The sequence below is a fragment of the Physeter macrocephalus genome, chromosome 9 (assembly GCF_002837175.3).
Source record: "Physeter macrocephalus isolate SW-GA chromosome 9, ASM283717v5, whole genome shotgun sequence".
Taxonomy (NCBI): domain Eukaryota; kingdom Metazoa; phylum Chordata; class Mammalia; order Artiodactyla; family Physeteridae; genus Physeter; species Physeter macrocephalus.
The window spans coordinates 81,946,528-81,968,735 of NC_041222.1; the positions used below are offsets into that span (position 1 = coordinate 81,946,528).

The 22,208-nt window shown below is 35.5% G+C and overlaps 1 protein-coding gene across 1 annotated transcript in view; it reads right to left on the reverse strand.

Annotated features, from left to right (window-relative positions):
* ZNF782 (zinc finger protein 782) overlaps positions 1 to 13,333 on the reverse strand; it is a 44,056-nt gene extending 30,723 nt beyond the window's left edge. Inside the window, exons 1-4 of the mRNA XM_024132851.3 lie at positions 13,223 to 13,333; positions 11,533 to 11,627; positions 10,960 to 11,010; positions 4,785 to 4,911 (exon numbers count right to left, since the gene is read on the reverse strand). Of these exons, the coding sequence (XP_023988619.1) occupies positions 4,785 to 4,911; positions 10,960 to 10,974 (142 nt within the window). The 5' untranslated portion in view covers positions 10,975 to 11,010; positions 11,533 to 11,627; positions 13,223 to 13,333. The remainder of the gene's footprint in view (positions 1 to 4,784; positions 4,912 to 10,959; positions 11,011 to 11,532; positions 11,628 to 13,222) is intronic.
* Between the last annotated feature and the right edge of the window lie 8,875 nt (positions 13,334 to 22,208).

Consider the following 22,208-nt stretch of genomic DNA (forward strand, 5'->3'; position numbering starts at 1 on the left):
GACACATTCAGACTGAAAGTGAGGGGATGGAAAAAGATATTCCATGCAACTGGAAATCAAAAGAAAGCTGGAGTAGCTACATTCATATCAGAGAAAATAGACTTTAAAATAAAGAATGTTAAAAAAGACAAGGAAGGACACTACACAATGATCAAGGGATCAATCCAAGAAGAAGATATAACAATTATAAATATAAATGCACCCAACAAAGCAACACCTCAATACATAAGGCAACTGCTAACAGCTATAAAAGAGGAAATCGACAGTGACACAATCATAGTGGGGGACTTTAACACCTCACTTACACCAATGTACAGATCATCCAAAATGAGAATAAATAAGGAAACAGAAGCTTTAAATGACACAACAGACCAGATAGATTTCATTGATATTTATAGGACATTCCATCCAAAAACAGCAGATTACACTTTCTTCTCAAGTGCGCACATAACATTCTCCAGGATGGATCACATCTTGGGTCACAAATCAAACCACAGTAAATTTAAGAAAACTGAAATCATATCAAGCATCTTTTCTGACCACAACGCTATGAGATTACAAATCAATTACAGGGTAAAGAATATAAAAAACAAACACATGGAGACTAAACATTACTAAATAACCAGGAGATCACTGAAGAAATCAAAGAGAAATCAAAAAATACCTAGAGACAAATGACAATGAAAACACGACGATCCAAAACCTATGGGATGCAGCAAAAGCAGTTCTAAGAAGGAAGTTCATAGCTATACAAGCCTACCTCAAGAAACAAGAAAAATCTCAAATAAACAATCTAACCTTACACCTAAAGGAACTAGAGACAGAAGAACAAACAAAACCCAAAGTTAGCAGAAGGAAAGAAATCATAAAGATTAGAGCAGAAATAAATGAAATAGAAACAAAGAAAACAATAGCAAATATCAATAAAACTAAAAGCTGGTTCTTCGAGAAAATAAACAAAATTGATAAAGCATTAGCCAGACTCATCAAGAAGAGGGAGAGGACTCAAATCAATAAAATTAGAAATGAAAAAGGAGAAGTTACAACAGACACCTCAGAAATACAAAGCATCCTAAGAGACTACTACAAACAACTCTATGACAATAAAATGGACAACCTGGAAGAAATGGACAAATTCTTAAAAAGGTATAATCTTCCAAGACTGAACCAGGAAGACATAGAAAATATGAACAGACCAATCACAAGCACTGAAATTGAAACTGTGATGATAAATCTTCCAACAAACAAAAGTCCAGGACCAGATGGCTTCACAGGTGAATTCTATCAACATGTAGAGAAGAGCTAACACCCTTCCTTCTCAAACTTTTCCAAAAAATTGCAGAGGGAACACTCCCAAACTTATTCTATGAGGGCACCATCACCCTGATAACAAAACCAGACAAAGATACTACAAAAAAAGAAAATTACAGACCAATATCACTGATGAATATAGATGCAAAAATCCTCAACAAAATACTAGCAAACAGAATTCAACAACACATAAAAAATAAAAGAAAAAAGAAAGAAGGGGCTATACCTACAGCAGACAAAACAGACGGTCTCTAGAGACAAAGGAGATCATCATATAATAATAAAAAGGTAAATTTCACAAAAGATATAACAATTATAAACATATGTACACCCACTCTAGAGTGTGCGTGTGTGTGTGTGTATATATATATAGAACATCACCCAACAGAAAAATACACATTCTTTCAAGCACACGTAGGTCATTCTGCAAGATAGATGTTAGGTAGCAAGACAAGTCTTGACAAATTTAAGAAGACTGAATTCATTCTAAGTATCTTTTCTGAACTAGCAAGCAACGACAGCAAGAAAATAAGAAAATTCACAAATATGTGGAAACTAAATAACATACTCTTGCACAAATATTGGGTCAAAAAGGAAATGAAAATTTTAAAAGTATCTTAAGAAAAACAAAAACATAACATACTGAAACGTATGAGATGCAGCAAAAGCATTATAAGAAGAAAGTTTACAGTGATAAACATCTACATTAAAAAAGAAGCATATCAAAGAAACAATTAACTTTAAATCTCAAGGAACTAGAAAAAAGAACTAAGCCCAAAGTTAGTGGAAAGAAGAAAATAATAAAGATTAGATTAGAAATAGAGAACAGAACAATATAAACTAAGACTTGTTTTTCTGAAAAGCTAAACAAAATCAACAAACCCTTAGGCTAGACTAAGGGTAAAAAAGAGAAATTCAAATAAACAAAATAAAAAATGAAAAGAGGAGATATTACAACAGATGCTTCAGAAATAAAAAGGATCATATAGGACTATTATGAACAACTATGCCAACAGGTTTTTTTTTTAACATCTTTATTGGAATACAATTGCTTTACAATGGTGTGTTAGTTTCTGCTTTATAACAAAGTGAATCAATTATACATATACATATACATATATCTCCATATCTCTTCCTTCTTGCATCTCCCTCCTGCCCACCCTCCCTATCCCACCCCTCTACGTGGTCACAAAGCACCAAGCTGATCTCCCTGTGCTATGCAGCTGCTTCCCACTAGCTATCTATTTTACATTTAGTAGTGTATATATGTCCATGCCACTCTCTCACTTTGTCCCAGCTTACCCTTACCCCTCCCCGTATCCTCAAGTCCATTCTCTAGTAGGTCTGCATCTTTATTCCCGTCTTGCCCCTAGGCCAACAAATTAGATAACTGAGGTGAAATGGATAAATGCCTAGAAACATACAACCTGTTAAAACTGAATCATGAAGAAATAGAAAGCCTGAACAGACCTATAAAAAAATAAGAAGACTTAATCAGTAATCAAAAACCTCCTGAGAAAGAAAAGTCCAGGGCCAGATGGCTTCATGGTAGAATTCTACCAAACACTCAAGGAATTAATACCAATCCTTCTTAAACTCTTTTTAAAAATGGAATAGGGCAAGGACCTACTGTAGAGCACAGGGAACGCAACTCAATATTCTGTAATAACCTATCTGGGTAAAGAATCTGAAAAAGAATGAATATATGTATATGTATAACTGAATCACTTTGCTGTACACTTGAAACTAACACAACATTGTAAATCAACTATAGTCCAATAATTTTTTTTTAAAAAAAGGAACAGGGAACATTTCCAAACTCATTTTATGAGGTCAGCATCACGCTGATTCTAAAACCAGAGAAAGACATGGCAAGAAAACTATACACCAATATCCCTAATAAATAGAGATTCAAAAATGCTCAACAAAAGACTAGAAAACTAAATTTAACAGCACATTTAAAAGAACTTAAACCATGATCAAGTGGGATTTATCCTTGGGACACAAGGGTGGTTAACTATATGCAAATCAATCCACGTGTTTCATTACATTAAATAAATGAAAGAAAAAAGATCTCAAAAGATGTATAAAAAGCATTTGGCAAAGTTCAACACCCATTCACAATTAAAATTCTCAACAAAATAGGTATAGAAGACAATTTCCTCAATGTAGTAAAGGCTACATATGAAAAGCCCACAGCCAGTGGGGGAAAACTAAAAGTTTTCCTCGAAGATCTAGTACAAGGCAAGAATGCCCACTCTCACTTGTATTCAACATAGCGTTAGAACTCCTACCCAGGGCAATTAGACAAGAAAAAGAAATAAAAGACATCTAAATAAAAAAATAAGTAAAACTATCTCTGTTTACAGATGACAAAATTCTATATGTAGAAAACCCAAAAGACTCAACTGAAAAAATCGTTAGAACTAATAAATAAATTTTGTAAAGTTAGAAGATACAAAAATCAACCTACAAAAATCAGTTGTGTTTCTATACCAACAATGAATTATCCAAAAAGAAATTTAAAAATACTTGGGAATTAACTTAACCAAAGAGGTCAGAGACTTGTACACTGAATATTATAAAATGTTGAAGAAGGAAATTAAAGAAGATAAATGGAAAGACACCCCATGCTTACAAATTGAAGAAATAAATACTGTTAAAATGTCCATATGATGCAAAGTAATCTATAGATTCAATGCAATCCCTATCAAAATCCCAGTGACATTCTTTATAGAAATAGAGCAAACTATTCTAAAATTCATATGGAACACAAAAGACCCTGGATAGCCAAAGCAATCTTTTTTTTCTTTTTAATTTTTTTTTGAATTTTATATATTTATTTTTTTATACAGCATGTTCTTATTAGTCATCAGTTTTATCCACATCAGTGTATACATGTCAATCCCAATCTCCCAATTCATAACACCACCACCCCAACCTCCCCGCCACTTTGCCTCCTTGGTGTCCATACATTTGTTCTCTACATCTGTGTCTCAATTTCTGCCTTGCAAACCAGTTCATCTGTACCGTTTTTCTAGGTTCCACATATATGCGTTAATATACAATATTTGTTTTACTCTTTCTGACTTACTTCACTCTGTATGCAATTATAAAATTATAGAGATGAAGAACAGATTAATATTTGGCAGAGATTAGGCATAGTGTGGGAGAGGGGATGGGTATGAAAATAAAGAGGTAGCATGAGAGAAATCCTTGTGGTGATGGAATAGTTAGTTCTGTATCTGGATTGTGGTGGTGGTTACACGAATCTCCACATATGATAAAATGGCACAGCACACCAAAATCACAACTAATTGCTGAATAACCATTGAGAAAAAAGACTGGAATCTACAAGAAAAAGATATTCTACATCAGCCAAAAATAAATAAATAAATTTATAAAAAAAAAAAAAAAAGGGATTAACATTTAAAAAGAGAAAAAACTGAAGTCACATGGTAAGGTCTGCTCACCCACTGAGACGAGGTGGCTATAGTTCTCCAACATCACATCTCTGTACAGGGTCCTCTGAGCCGAGTCCATCTGCCACCACTCCTCCTGGGTGAACTCCACAGTCACGTCCTTGAATGACACTGATGCCTGTTAACAACATATTTCTAATCAATCTGAGGGTTCAGAATCGGAACATGGAAAATATTTTTGAAAACTAACTCCTACTATGTTTACTGTTTATTTAATTTTTATTTTTAAAATTTTTATTTTATAGTGGACTATAGTTGATTTATAATGCTGTGTTAGTTTCAGGTGTGCAGCAAAGTGATTCAGTCATGCATATACATATATCTATTCTTTTTCAAATTCCTTTCCCATTTATGTTATTACAGAATATTGAGCAGAGTTCCCTGTGCTACACAGTAGGTTCTTGTTGGTTATCTATTTTAAATATACTAGTGTGTATATGTCAATCCCAAACCCCCAATTTATCCCTCCCTCCCCACCTTTCCATCCATGTTGCTGCAAATGGCATTATTTCATTATTTTTAATGGCTGAGTAATATTCCATTGTGTGTATATATATATATATATATATATATATATATATACCACATCTTCTTTATCAGTTCATCTGTTGATGGACATTTAGGTTGCTTCCATGCCTTGGCTATTGTAAACAGTGCTTCAATGAACACTGGGGTGCATGTATACTTTCGAACTATGGTTTTCTCCAGATATATTTTTACTGTTTAGAGTTTAAAACAAAATGCTATAAAAGATGACTAACTCTGCCTTTGCTCTATAGCAGGGTATCTTCAATTTGGCACTACTGACACTCTGGACCAGATAATGTTATTTTTGTGGAAGACTGTCCCGTGTATTTTAGGATATTTACCAGTATCCCTGTTTTCTACTGATTAGATATCAATAACATTCCCAGCCATGACAATCAAAAATATCTCCAAATACTTCCAAATGTCTCCTGGGAAGCAAAATCACCCCTAGTTAGGAACCATCATTTTATATGAATAGTGGACAATATGTTCAGCAACAAAACAAAATACCCCATTTAAGAGATGACCTACACTAAGGCAAAGCAACAGAGATAAAGAATGGGAAATTAATACAGAGAGATGTTGCACAAGCAAGTGGGTAGATGCTGATGCCATACACAGAGACTGGAAGAATAAGTAAAAATCAGAGGCTGGGTCACAGTGAGCAGATGTTGTTCAACTGCACTCAAAACACCCGTGGAACATAAAGATGGAATTATTTATTTCATCGTTGGCTGCAAGATTCTGGAATGGAGAAGGGAAATCTAAAATGAAAATAAGGATCTAGGAGACAGTCATTAAGATGGTAACTTAAGTCATAAGGGAAAAAGGGCTGGTTCAGAAAGGACACAGAAACTTTAGGAAAGAAAAGGAGCAGGTACAAAATTCAAGGGAATAGCAAAATTTAAAAGGCAGGTAGAAAGATAGGCCAGGAAGGCTGAGAAAGAATTTCTAAGTGGTAGAAAGAGAAAACAGAAAGATTAGAGTACCAGAAATTAAGAGACGAGAGAATTACAAGCAAAAATTATTTCTCTAGTTCAAGGGAATAAACTGAACACACACATTTACATCCCCTGCCTCCAAAAACACATTCAGGTAAAATAAAAAGCTTTTATAGCTATAAAGTATGACAAAAGAGGAATTCAGAGAAATGTCTCAGCACAAGGCCTGAATTTTGAACAAATTCTGGAAGATAGAGGGTAAGGCAGTATTGATAAAAAAAATAGAACAATATTGCCCACAATCTAATATAAATGTAGAAGTGGGCAAAAGGAGCAGGGCACTGGTGAAAGCCCAGAAAAATGTCCAAGCTCAAACTGAAGAAACTGTGTAGTAGGAAAAATGATAAACAGAGTCAATTTCCTATTTGAATACAGGTGACATCATTTAAATGAGTGAGAAATGGCGAGGTACAAATGTCATCAGAATAACTAGATGGCCATCTGGGAAAAGACTGATCTATATCTCACACCACAGAGCAGGAAAAAATTAAAATGTATTCGAGATCTAACTGTAAAAAATAAAATCATACTCTAAAAGACTACACAGAGCAATTCTTTTATAAGGTCAGAGTGGGAAATGCCCAACTATGACTACAAATCCAGGAAGCATAAAAGAAAAAACTGCTAAACTTGACAACATAAAAATCAAATGCCTTCGAAAGACCCTGAATAGCCAAAGCAATTTTGAGAAAGAAGAACTGAGCTGGAGGTATCATGCTCCCTGACTTCAAACTATACTACAAAACTACAGTCATCAAAACACTATGATACTGGCACAAAAACAGACATACAGATCAATGGAACAGGATAGAAAGCCCAGAAATAAACCCACACACCTATGGTCAACTAATCTATGACAAAGGAGGCAAGAATATACAAGGGAAAAAGACAGTCCCTTTAACAAGTGGTGCCGGGAAAACTAGACAGCTACATGTAAAATAATTAAATTAGAACATTCTCTAACACCATATACAAAAATAAAATGAATTAAAGATCTAAATGTAAGACCAGATACTATAAAACTCCTAAAGGAAAACACAGGCAGAACACTCTTTGACATAAATCACAGCAATATTTTTCTGGATCTGTCTCCTACAGTAATGGAAATAAAAACAAAAATAAACAAATGGGACCTAACTAAAGAGCTTTTGCACAGCATAGGAAACCATAAACAAAATGAAAAGACAACCTACAGACTGTGAGAAAATATTTGCAAATGATGCTACTGACAAGGGATTAATTTCCAAAATATACAAACAGCTCATACCAAACAACCTTGCACTGTTGGTGGGCATGTAAATTGGTGCAGCCACTATGGAGAACAGTATGGAGGTTCCTTAAAAAACTAAAAATAGAGCTACCATATGATCTTGCAATCCCAATCCTGGGCATATATCCAGAGAAAACCATACTTCGAAAAGATACATGCACCCCAATGTTCATTGCAGCATTTTACAATAGCTAAGACATGGAAGTAACCTAAATTTCCATCAGCCGATGAATGGACAAAGATGTGGTGTGTGTATATCTACATATATCTATATATATGCAACGGAATATTACTCAGCCACAAAAAAGAATGAAATCATGCCATTTGCAGTGACGTGGATGGACCTAGAGATTATCATAATAAGAAAGAGAAAGACAAATATTATATGATATCACTTATATGTGTAATCTAAAAAGATGATACAAATGAAGTTACTTACAGAAGAGATATAAACTCAAAGACGTAGAAAACAACTTACGGTTATCAAACGGCAAAGCAGGGGAGGGATAAATTAGGAATTTGGGATTAACATATACACACCCACAATATATAAAACAGATAACGAACAAGAACCTACTGTATAGCACAGGGAGCAATACTCAATATCTTGTAATAACCTATAATGGAAAAGAATCTGATAAAGAATATATATACCATATATATATGTATATACATTTGTAAAACTGAATCACTTTGCTGTATACCTGAAACTAACACAACATTGTAAATCAACTATATTTCAATACATTTTTTTAAATGCCAAAAAAAGTTCACCATAGTTAAAAACAAAAAACAAATGCCTTTATGGCAAAAATTAAAAAAATGAGCAAGGCAAAAATATGAAAAGCTAGGAAAATTGTGCAATTTATATCACTGAAAAATGGCTATAAAAATACACTGGATATATTAATTAAAATCAGCACATCAACAGGAAAACAGTAAGAAATAAACAGTTCAATAAAAAAGAAATATAGATGAATTACAAACAAAAAAGATGTTCCACCTCACTCATGAGAAGAGGAAAGCTTGTAAAACTAAACTTGAGTTATCATTTTTAATCACATTAGTAACAATTCAAAAAGTTTGATGGCACACTCTATTTGTAAGGTTGTGGAGCAGAAACACACACTCCTAGACTGTTGGCTCTACCTTAAATTACCTCCAGAATCCAACCACTTGAAAGCAACTAACACCCTTAAATGATCATCATTTATTGCTAGGATTACAGAAATAGCCTCCTATATTGTTCCTGCTTTCACTACTACCCCACTAGAGTTTATCTTCAAAATGTAGAGTTATTCTTTTAAACTGTAAGTCAAAACTATCCTTTTCACTCAAAAGAATAAAAATGAAAACCCTCAAATCCCCCCCATTGCGAGAGATAATGTGTTAATGTATTGGAAGACATTTTGATCAAGATGTTAATTCTCCCCAAATTGATCTATATTACAGATTCTATAGAGTCAGTGCAATCAAAATCAAAATCTCAGCAAGCTTTCCTGAGATAGACAAGCCAATTTTCAAAACTTTTTATAGAGGAGCAAAGTACCTAGAATCTCCAAAACACTCCTAAAAAAGAACCAAGTTGGAAGACACATATTATCTGATTTCAAGAGTTACTATAAAGAGACACTCATCAAGGCAACATGGTATTAGCAAAAGGATTATGGTCATCAGATGTGAACAGAGTCCACACAGAGAATAGACTTGTGGTTGCCAAGGGGGAGGAGGGGTGGGGGGAGGAAGGATTGGGAGTTTGAGATTAGCAGATGCAAGATTTAGATATAGGATGGATAAATAACAAGGTCCTACTGTATAGCACAGGGTACTATATTCAATATCTTGTGATAAACCATAATGAAAATACAAAAAAGAATGTATATATATGTTTAACTGTATCACTTTGCTGTACAGCAGAAATTAACACAACATTGTAAATCAACTATACTTCAATAACATTTTTTTTTAATAAAAAAAAAGAAGTGAACAGGATCCAGAAACAGACCCAAACGTAGGTTGCTAGTTGATTTCCCTCAGAGGTGCCAATGCAATTCAATGGAAAAAGGATATTCTTGTCAACAAATGGTGCTGACACGTGGGTATGCAAAGGTAGAAAGCACAAACATGGCAAGTGCACGTTCTTCTACTCCCAATTCCTCTACTCTATTCTGTCAGCACAGAATACTAAGACCCTCAGACACAGAAATTCTTAGTTTTAGATTGGGCCAACGAGAACATACTTTGTCCTTTTCTGATTGGCAAGCTTTATACTGAAATAAAATTTTAAAGTTGATCAAAAAAGGAAATTATTGATATAACAAAGATTTTGAAATCCTAAGAAAATACTATCAACAAGCTCATGAAAATACATTTAAAAACATAAATAGGGACTTCACTGGTGGTCTAGTGGGTAAGACTCTGGGCTCCCAATGCAGGGGGCCCAGGTTCGATCCCTGGTTGGGGAACTAGATTCCGTATGCATGCCGTAACTAAGATTCTGCATGCCACAACTAAGAGTCCGCATGCCACAACTAAAGATCCTGTATGCCACAACAAAGATCCAGCGTGTCACAACTAAGACCCTTTGCAGCCAAAATTTAAAAATAAATAAATAAAAATGAACAATTTTCTATGAAAACGTAATGAGGAAAGTTACACTAAAAAAAAAATACAAATCCATCATAGACTTATGACAAATAAATTAATCAAAATCTTCATGCAAAAAGTCTTCATAAGGCCCTAATTTATAGGTGAGTTTCACAAAATCTACATGTAACACAATTTTCTCATCTAAATTATTATTAAAGAAAAGGAGCAGGAAAATGTCCCATTTCCTTTTATGAGACTATGACCATGATACCATAATTGGACACAGAAACAAGAAAGTATAGTCTAATCCAACTTGTGGATACAAAAATAAAAATCCTAAATACAGAATTAGTAAAAACATCCTAGGAAGATATGTAAGAAGCAACTTACCACACTTATTAGCAATTAAGGTCTACACAGGGATTTAAGTTAACATTAGAAAATCCATTATACTGTTTACAGTATTTATAGATTAAAGGAAATAAGCTATGGCTTTGCTCCAATAGATACACAAAATGTAATCAATGTAATTTAATGCACATTCATGACTAATGTGAAATCTTAGCAAACTGATACCTGGAGGCAACCTTCTTACCCTGACAAAGGTAATCTACCAAAAGCTGACAGCAAACATCACAATTAATAGTAAAACAGTGTATATTATCCCTCAAGATTGACTTGATCTATTTTTATTTCTCCTTTTCCATTTAATGCATGGATGCTTCTTAACCTTATAAATACATAAAAATGCAAAATGGGGAAAGAATAAAGAGCTCACCTGAGGTATGTTCATTTTCTGCTCTTGGGAGAGTAGAGAACTGTGGTTCAGCTGAGGGGACAGAAATATGGGTGTCATGAGACTGTCTTATAGCTCCTAGATTCACCCCCAAAATCTCAGCACCCCAGTTGGGGATCATCTTCCTTATAGGCATAGGGCCCTTTTGGCCTTGAAAAGGCACTAGAGTGATCACGTACAGGTGGCACCACCTGTATTTGTGTCACTCTGAGATGACCATGAGGATTAAATCTGCAGTTTTTAACTGAGTAAATGTAAACTTTTCTCAATCATTTAAAAAATAATGCATGTGTCCTAACACAAGTAAATAAAAACAACAGAAGATTAGCTGAATTAAATACACCAAAGGATAAGACACTATACTTTCATTAAAATTAACTTAGCAGAACAATACTCAGTATGCACCATATATCTATTTTTCTTGTTAATATTATTTACCCACTTGTATAAACAATCTACAGAAAGCCTAATAAAAGAGATGGGATGCCTTAAGGCAGCAAATTTTAATTGTTTCAGCCGTGATATATTTGTCAAAAGGCCCTTTTGATGACCTACCTGTGAGAGGGCGAAGTGCACTGTTTTCCTCCTGATTCTGTCACAAACAAACTGGGTTTCCCTGGACAAGTCACTGAACTTTGCAGGCCCGATGTCTTCAAAGATTTCAAGAGAGTTAGAAATAGATAACCTTGGAAAACCCTTCACATATCATCATTCTGGGATACTGTGAGGTCAGCATATCACTAGTGTCACATGTGGTGATAGACACTTGTGACAGCAACACAGCATCTTTGCGGGGGGGGGGCATTTAAGGGGAGTGGAGACAGCATTTCCTCCCTCTGCCTGGTTATCCCTTACCCCCAGACCTCACCCTCACAAGCTCTCCAACAAAATGGCCTTTCCTGAACAGCCTGCCCCTGTACCAGTTCAGCTCACCTTGCTCTTCTCAAGGCTGGCCCAAACCCCTCACTGTCACATAGTCTGGTGGCTTCTGAAGGTGGGGTCATCACCAAGACTGGCTCATTCTGAGCAGGGTGATTAAGAACAGCTTCTGATCTTGCAAATCTAGGATCTGCTCCTTTCTGGGCTCTTCTGTCTCTGCTCTGAAGCTCTGGAACGAGGTCTAAGGTCATAGGGGTGCTCTCTTCCAGGTAAGACTCCTGTTAACAGAGACTCCCTGTTAACAGAGACTCCCTGCTTCCTACTTCACAAGGGTCACTTGTTTCAAGGTAACTGGGACATGGATCCAAGAAACAATTCATTTTAGGAGCAAAAGCCTAATTCTTGGAATCCATTATAATACCAGACTTAAAAAACAGACAGTCTCACAATGCAGAAGGGGCCAGGGACCTCCGTCTGCCCCAACTAACCTGAAGAGACACTAGAAATCCCAGAATACATTTTGACACATGGTAGGATTCCATCTACATTCATTTTCCCTTATACTTCTGGGAACCAGGGACAGGCCTCTTTGCTAAGTGCCGTGAAGGCTACAATGACGGTATTAGGTAGGTGTGATATTTAGACAAAGCCTGAGGCTGTAAGTAAAGCACACTTGCCCTTGAATCTAAACTCCCTCACTACTAGCTTGTGACCTGACCACACCGTTCCACCAACCTGAGCCTCGGTTTTTGTTAAAAGTGGTAGTGAGATAACATAAAGCCGTCCATTGAAAAGAATAAAGTGTCTTCCAACTATAATAGCAGTTGTCACTTACTCAGTGATGAGTATCTGGCACTCGTCTAAATGCTTTACAAGTGATGACTTAGATCTAAGTTTCAAAACAACGCCATGAAACAGTCATCATTAGTATCAATTTCATATGAAATACCTCTTACCCAGGTTCCTTCTGTAACCCTGCTACAGGTGACAGACCTGTAATTTACCCGGGCCCTTCTGCTCCAGAGCTGGGGCTCTCATCGCAGACCCCTGGCCACCGTCAGCACTATAAATTCACTTTGCCCCCTGCCGCCGACATGGGCTTCTTTTCCCCTGTCGGGCTGCAGGCGGGGCCGAGCACACGGTCCCCACACACCCAGGCCTACACTGAGCACCTGCTCTTAACCGGACCAGCCCGACCTGCACCCCGGGAGCCCGAGGGCCGGGGTCACCCCCTACCGACCTCCCCCAGGCTGAGGGCCCGCCCGGGCGTATACACCGGCGTTGATGGGAGGGAGTCCCAAAGATTTTCCGCTTCCATCCCTAGGCACAAATGCACCCCTCTCAGCTGGTCCCCCCGCACTCTCACCCCAGGTGCGAACCCTTCACTTGCCGAGCCGACTCCCAGGTTCCCAAACCTCTTCCCTGAAGTCCAGAGAAGACGAAAGAAGAGGGGGGAATACAGCCACACACGCGCAGAAGCAGCCCAGAATCCCGTTCCCAGAGTGCCGCGCGGTAAAACAGAAGGATTCAAGACTACATTTCCCATAGACCTCCGCGTCCACTGCTGCGGTCACTCTTTAGGCATTGACTCATTTTAGAAAGCTGAAGGGCGATGTCTTAGAAGTATCCTGCCCAGCCTCTCAAGGATCCTGAAGAGAACGGGTTAAATATCAACTTAAATGCCAGATGCAAAGGGTGGTCCTCTATTGGCTCCCAATTGAAATAGCGGTTTTTTCATAAGTCATTTGGAGACAGTTGGGGAAACTTGAATATGGATTGGATATTGAAAATGTTAAAATTACCATTACGTAGGGAAAGTGTGAAAAAATTTTGAGTTACGTAAGAAAATTGGTTTTGTAAAAAAAAAGGCAGGACGATTGAGGTATTTAGGATTGAAATTATATAGCTGTAAAATTATAATTTTGTAATTTTTCAACTTGGGACCTCTACATTGTTTCTATACAGCCAACAGACCCATTAACCCCTAAGCCCCGTGCTGGCACCCCTGGAGCCCAGTGTGGTGGTTCTACTGGAGGTCAAGGCAGTGCTGCAGGTATAAATGTATTGATATATAAGGAAGCTGTTAGTTTTTATGAATCAACATTGTTTTCAGATGAATTCTATTATTGTTTCAACAAATTTTGTTAATTAAATTACGTTGATCTTGGATTTCTGTGCACATAACAAGTTTGCTTGCTTTTTGCTGACATACGTAATTCTTTGTCATTCTTTAATGAATTACAAATAACAGCACAAAAATGCTGGTCAAACTGTATTAAATCAATATTACATTAAATCAATCATAATAGACTTTAACATAAATTTCACTAACGGAAAGAAAGTGGTCACTACATATGTTCATGGAACAAATATTTATTGAAAACTTGCTGTGCAATAGACATCATTCTAGATGCTGGGATAACAACATCAGATAAAAGATATTAAATTCCCTATCCCCATGGAGTTTATGATCAGGGTTGTTGTCAGGGTCACCTCAAAAAACACGTGTCAGTTGTCAAGAAACAAAAGAACACTTGAGTTTAATAAACGGGGGCTCCAAAAACATGGGTAGGGTTGGTGAAGCATCCTGTAACTGATGATGGTAGGGAACCATTATCACCATCAGGCTTATAGTAAGGGTAAGTAATATTACCAGAGCCTGGCAGAAAAGGCTACACTTATGAGAGTTGTGGCCTTAGGAAGAGAAACATTGTAATGGCCATTACATGGCTCTGCACAGCCAGCCAAAGTTATAAATACACAAACCTCACTTGTTTTCTTCCCTCTAATGTCCTATCCTCTCTTAAGCATTTGTAAACCCTATTCAGTACCTATTCCTAGAACTTCATCCACATCTGTCTCCTCCAGACATCTTATTCCAGTCTTATTCTTGTCTAGCCCCCTTCTACCCATCAACTCATTGAGCTTTGGGCATGAATCAGTATAAATCTAAACTCAGGACACAGCTCTTCTTCACAAGTGAACTACTAAATATACCTCCTTAATATTTGCCCCTGGGAAGATTTCTTATCACCACATATTTGAGAACCACTCCTAAGTGAGACTGTAATTGCAGTAGCCATAACTTCCAATGATGCTACCATACATTGTAGATCCAGTTTGAAGGAGATTCAAGTGGTAGATGGCACAGGTCTCCCTTAGGGACTTTTGGGGAATGATTAATTGTATATACTTGTGACTAAGTTATGAGAAATTTTGTCAAAAGGACCCAGTCTCTCCTTTACTTGAAGCCTCCTGTCTATAACGTAGGATATATCAAGGACTGAGAAAGAGGATCTGAATCCCTGTTATGATGACTTGTGTTTTCTGCCCACGAGACACAGAATTTCATATATTATAGGTATATATGTCAAGAAGTATCTTTGTAGGGTGCCCATCTATTCTATTTCACAGACTTCATTATTGAAGAGCCACCACCACAGATGTCTTCAGGTTACCACAAAAGATGACTACATGTCAAAAAAACTCAGAGAATTTTAAAAAATATTTATAAGGATCTAATTAGGGAAATACATATTTCATTGGTATGAAATGCAGCATGGGCTGCTCCTGAGTCCATCGTGTGCATACGCATATTGATAAATTTGCCCCTATCTAAACACAATTCATCCCTCCTGGTTTAATATATGCGACCAAGTTTCTGCTTGTACTACTGAGCAAGATCATTTTTTAAAAATTGAAGCATAGTTGATTTACAATATTATATTAGTTTCAGGTATACAACATAGTGATTTGATATTTTTATAGATTATACTCCATTTAAAGTTATAAAATATTGGCTATATTCCCTGTGCTATACATTAAAACCTTGTATCTTATTTATTTTATACCTAGTAGTTTGTACATCTTAATCCCCTTCTCCTACATTGCCCCTTTGCTACACCTCTCCCATTAGTAACCACTAGTTAGTTCTCTGTATCTGTGAGTCTGTTTCTGTTTTGTTATATTCATTCATTTCCTTTTTTAGATTCCACGTATAAGTGAAAACACACAGTATTTGTCTTTCTCTGTATGACTTATTTCACTAAGCATAATACCCTCCAGGTCCATTCATGTTGTTGCAAATGGTAAAATTTCATTCTTTTTTATGGCTGAGTAGTATTCCATTGTATATATACCACATCTTCTTTATCCATTCATCTGTTGGTGGACACTGAGTTTGCTTCCATATCTTGGCTATTGTAAATAACGCTGCTATGAACATGGGGGTGCACATATCTTTTTAAATTAGTGTTTTCATTTTTTTTCAGATACATATCCAGGAGCAGAATTGTTGGATCATATAGTAGCTCTGTTTTTATTTTTTTGAGGAACAGCCATACTGTTTTCCATAGTTACTGTACCAATTTACATTCTCATCAACAGTGTATGAGGGTTCCCTTATCTCCATATCCTTGCCAACATTATTATGTTATCTTTTTGATGATAGTTATTTGGACAGGTGTGAGGTAATATGGTGATTGATTTGCATTTATTAGTGATGCTGAGCATCTTTTCATGTGCCTGTTGGCCATCTGTGTCTTCTTTGGAAAAATGTCTATTCAGGTCTTCTGCCCATTTTAAAATAGGGCTTTTCTTTTTATGTTGAGTTGTATGAACTCTATATTAACCCTTTACTAGAAATATAATTTGCAAATACCTTCTCTCATTCAGTAGGTTGCCTTTTTGTTTTGCTGGTGGTTTTTTTCTCTGTTCAAAAGCCTTTAAGTTTGATTAGGTCCCATTTTTGCTTTTGTTTCCTTTGCTTTAGGAGACAGATCAAAAAAATATTGCTAAGACTTATCTTAAAGAGTGTACTGCTGACGTTTTCTTCTAGGAGTGTTATGATTTCCAGTCCTATGTTTAGGTCTTTAATCAATTTTGAGTTTATTTTTGTATATGGTGTGAGAAAATGTTCTAATTTCAATATTTACATGTAGCTGTCCAGTTTTCCCAGCACCACTTATTGAAGAGACTGTCTTTTCTCCATTGTATATTTTTGCCTCCTTTGTCATAGAATAATTGACCATAAGTGCATGGGTTTATTTCTGAACACTCCATTTTGTTGCATTGATCTATGTGTCTGTTTTGTGCCAGTACTGTACTGTTTTGATGACTGTAGCTTGGTAGTAAGGTTTGAAGTCAGGGAGCATTATTTTAGCATTATTTGTTCTACTTCTATGAAAAATTTCATGGATATTTTATCTGCAGATTGTTTTAGGTAGTATGGACATTTTAACAATATTAATTCTTCTGATCCACAAATATTAGATATCTTTCCATTTATTTGCTTCCTATTCAGTTTCCTTCATTAATGTCTTATAGTTTCCAGAGTTAGGTCTTTGACCTCCTTGGTTAAGTTTATGCCTAAGATATGTTATTCATTTTGATGAAATTGTTAATGGCAATGCTTTTTTGCTTTCTCTTTCTGATAGTTCATTATTATTGTACAGAAAGCAACAGATTTCTGTACATTGATCTTGTATCCTGCAACTTTTCTAAATTTAATTATTAGTCTAGTATTTTTTTTGGTAGAAACTTTAGGGTTTTCTAAATATAGTATCATGTCATCCGCAAATAGTGATAGTTTTATTCCCTTCTAATTTGGATGCCTTTTATTTCCTTTTCTTGCCTGATTGCTGTGGCTAGGACTTCCAACACTATGTTAAATAGAAGTGTCAAGTGGGCATTCCTTCTTATTCCTGATTTTAGAAGAAAAGTTTTCAGTTTTTCACCACTGAGTATAATGCTAGCTGTGAGCTTGTCATATATGGCCTTTATTATGTTGAGACATGTTCCCTCTATACCAATTTGTTTAGAGTTTATCATAAATGAGTGTTGAATTTCATCAAATGCTTTTTCTCCATCTTGAGATGATCATGTGATTTATATCCTTTTTTTTTTAATATAGTGTATCACATTGGTTGATTTGCAGATATTGAACCATCTTTGTATCCCTGGAATAAATTCCTCTTGATCATGGTGTATGATCCTTTTAATGTATTGTCGAATTTGGTTTGTTAATATTTCATTTTGCATCTATGTTCATCAATGATATTGACCTGTAATTTTCTTTTTTGTCTGGTTTTGGTGTCAGAGTAATTGTGGCCTCATAGAATGAGTTTGGGAATGTTCCTTCCTCTTCAACTTTTTGGAATAGTTTGAGAAGGATAGGTATTCACTCTTATTTTTATGTTTGGTAGAAGTCCCCTGTGAAGCTGTTCTGTCCTGGGATTTTGTTTTTTTGGGAGTTTTTTGATTACTGATTTAATTTCAATACTAGTAATCAGTCTGATCAGATTATCTATTTCTTCCTGATTCAGTCTTGGAAGATTGTATGTTTCTACAAATTTATCCATTTCTTCCAGGTTGTCTAATTTATTGGCATATAACTGTTTGTAGTATTCTTAGGATTTTTTTTTGTATTTTTGTGATATTGGTTTCATTTCTTATTTTGTTTATTTGGGTCCTCTCTCTTATTTTTTTAATGAGACTGGATAAAGACTTATCTATTTTTTTTAGCTTTTAAAAAAACCAAAAACCAACACTTGGTTTCATTGATCTTTTCTGTTGTCATTGTTGTTATTTTTTTTTTGTCTCCATTTTATTTATTTCTGCTATGATCATTATTATTTCCTTCCTTCTCCTGACTTTGGGCCTTGTTCTTCTTTTTCTAATTCGTTTAGATGGTAGCTTAGGTGGTTTATTTGATATTTTTCTTATTTCTTGAGGTAGGCCTGTATTGCTATAAATTTTCCTCTTAGAACTGCTTCTGGAAAGTTGCATTTAATTTTCATTGGTCTCAAGATATTTTCTGATTTGCTCTCTGTTTGTTGACCCATTGGTTTTTTAATAGCATGTTGTCTAATCTCCATGTGTTTGTGTTTTCTCCACTTTTCTTCCTGTAATTGATTTCTAGTTTCATACCGTTGTAGTCAGAAATGATGTTTGGTAAAATTTCTATCTTCTTTAATTTGTTGAGACTTGTTTTGTGGCCTATCATGGGATCTATCCTGGAGAATGTTCCACATGCATTTGAAAATATTGTGTATTATGTTTTTATTGGGGATGGAATGTCCTGTAGATATCTATTAATTCCAACTGGTCTAATATGTCATTTAAGGCCACTGTTTCTGTATTGACTTTCTGTCTGGATGATCTGTTCAATGATGTAAGTTGGTGTTAAATTCCCCTACTATTATCGTATTATTGTAAATTTCTCCCTTTTATGTCTGTTAATATTTGCCTTATATATTTAGGTGTTCCTATATTAGGTGCACATATGTTTACAAATATTATATCCTCTTCTTGTATTGACCCCTGTATCATTAAATAATGCCATTCTGGGCTTCCCTGGTGGTGCAGTGGTTGAGAATCCACCTGCCAATGCAGGGGACATGGGTTTGATCCCTGGCCCAGAAGATCCCACATGCCGTGGAGCAACTAAGCCCAGGTGCCACAACTACTGAGCCTGCGCTCTAGAGCCCATGTGTCACAACAACTGAAGCCCACGTGCCTAGAGCCCATGCTCTGCAACAAGAGAAGCCACGACAATGAGAAGACCGTGCACCACTCGCTGCAACTAGAGAAAGCCTGTGCACAGCAACAAAGACCCAACACAGCCAAAAATAGAAACAAATAAATAAATAAATTTATTTAAAAAATAATGCCCTTCTTTGTCTTTTGTAATAGACTTTGTTTTAAAGTCTACTTTATCTGATATGAGTATTGCTACTCCTGCTTTCTTGTCATTTCCATTTGCATGAGATAGTTTTTTCCATCCCCTCACTTCCAATCTTTGTGTGTCTTTAGCTCTGAAGTGAGTCTCTTATAGGCAACATGTAGATGGATTTTGTTTTTTTAATCCAGTCAGTTACCCTATGTATTTTGATTGCAGCATTTAATATTGAGAAAGATCTTGAGTTCCTTTTGTGTGTTTTTTTAAAATTTCTGGATTAGACCTTGCAATTTTCCCTCCAAGAATAGTTGGCTTTTAAATTCCTACTATGCACCTGGAGTCAGTAAGGGAGGTTGTACAGGCAGACCCTGAGGAGAGTGTGCACTCTTCTAAAAGAGGGATGAGTTATATTAGGATCACTCCTTAGTATTAGGTGAGAAATAAATGAGAGCGCCACTGTTAGAAGTCAGTTAATCACTTCTTTTTCATATCTGCTCACAAGCAGTAACTTTTAGTCAACCTTAGAGGGCTTAAAATTTCAGAGAGCATTTCAGGTACAACAAACCTGAACTTCCTCACAAGCTTCAAGTGTCTAATTTGCCAGGTAAGGTGTACAGAGCAGAGAATATTTGCTCTGACCAACTAGTAGCAGATGCTTGGCCATATCCTTCTCCTCTGATAATAACATTAGGCTTTCTGGATGGTTGGTAAATCTGCCTAAATGAAGATCTTCACCTTGATCTTGACCTCACATTGAGTCCATCCTAGTAGGGTTTGGGGGAGAAGGTGTATTTATTTGGCATCCATCCTCCTATGCGTAAAATTTTATAAAAGATTCAGAAGTATAATGTCCCTCTCGAAGATATTCTTGTATTCAAGCCTTATCAGAATGAATACTTAAAATAATTTCCATCTATTGAGAGCCCAAATATATTGGATCACTTTTTAAACTGTTCAGTCACTTCCATCTAGGAATTGTCCCCCTCCATTTTGGTCACTATAGGTTAGCTTTGTCTTCTCTAGTGTTTCATGCAAAACGAATCATATGGTGCATACTCTTCTGTATGTCTTTTTTTTTTTCACTCAGGATAATTATTTTGAGATTTATCTAATAGTTGCATACCAGCAATGTAGAAACTGTCTCACATGGGGAGAAACAACTGCTTATGAGATCAAGGTGTGCTCATCATGCTCAATGTATTCAGGCTATATCTGAATCCAAAGACATGTACTCATTCCAATTTCAAGGTCCCTAGACTTTTGCACTAAATGTATCAAGTTTCATCTAATATACTTCCTCAAATTGTGAATCCAATAGTTATTGTTATTTTTTGAAGAATAATGAACGGCCCAAACTTCCTAACTTTGATGAAAAATGTTAATTTACTCATCCAAGAAGCTTAATGAATCCTAAGTAGAATAAATACAAAGAGTTGTGTACCCAGACACACTGTAGTCAAAATGTTGAAAGCCACACACAAAGAGAAAAGTCTTAAAAGTAGAAAGAGAAAAACAACTTAATACGTACTGGAGAGCATCACTATAAAAAAAGCTTAGCTTATCAGCAGAGAAAATGGACCCAAGAAGGCAGTGGAATAACATATTCAAAATACTGAAAGAAAAACTGTAAATGAAGAATTTTTTATCCAGCAAAACTATCCACCAGTTATAAAGGTGAAATAAGGACATTTTTGAATTTTAAAAGGCTGAGAGAATTCCTTGCTATCAGAACTGATTTATGAGAAATACTAAAGTAAATTCTTTGGGCTAGAAGAAAATGACATTAGACAGTAACACAAATCAACTGGAAGAAATGAAAAATACCAGGAGTAATAAATATCTAGATTAAGAATAAAAGAATTTATAAATATATTTTCTCATTTCTTCTATTAAATTCTTCAAAATGTATAGGATTGTATAAAGAAATAATTATAACACTGTATTGTTGGTTTGTAAGGCATATAGATGTAATATATATTAAAACAATTACTCAAGAAGGGAAAAGAATAGAGTTATATTGTAGAAAACATTCTATGTTTCATGGGAATTCAGTTAACATTAATTTGAAATAGACTGCAATAAGTTAAGATGTATATTGGAATATGAAGTTGAGACACTAGGAAAATAATTTAAAAATGTAGTAAAAATCAATAAAAGAATTAAAATAATGTACTAAAATATTTTACACGAAAGAAGTCATTAAAGGAAGAACAGAAGAACAAAGAAGACTGAAAACAGAAAACAAATAGCAAAATGGCAAATGTAACTCTGACCCTATCAATAACTGCCCTAAATGTAAATAGTCTAAACAACTCAATTAGAAAACAGAGATCGACAAAATGGATAATATAGCAAGATCCAACTATACACAAGCTACAAAAGACATATCTTAGATTTAAAGACACATATTCATTGAAAGTAGAAGGATGGAAAAGATATGTTATGCAAGAAGTAACCTGCTGAAGTGGTTGTATTAATACTAGACAAGGTAGATTTTAAAACAAGAAATATTACTAGAGATAAAGGGGGACAAATCCAAATGATAAAATGTCAATAAAATTATAAATGTATACAAATATAATAACAGAACTTCAAAATACATGAAGCAATATCTGATAGAAATGAAAGGAGAAATAGACAATACAACAATAATAGTTGGGAATTTTAATTTCCT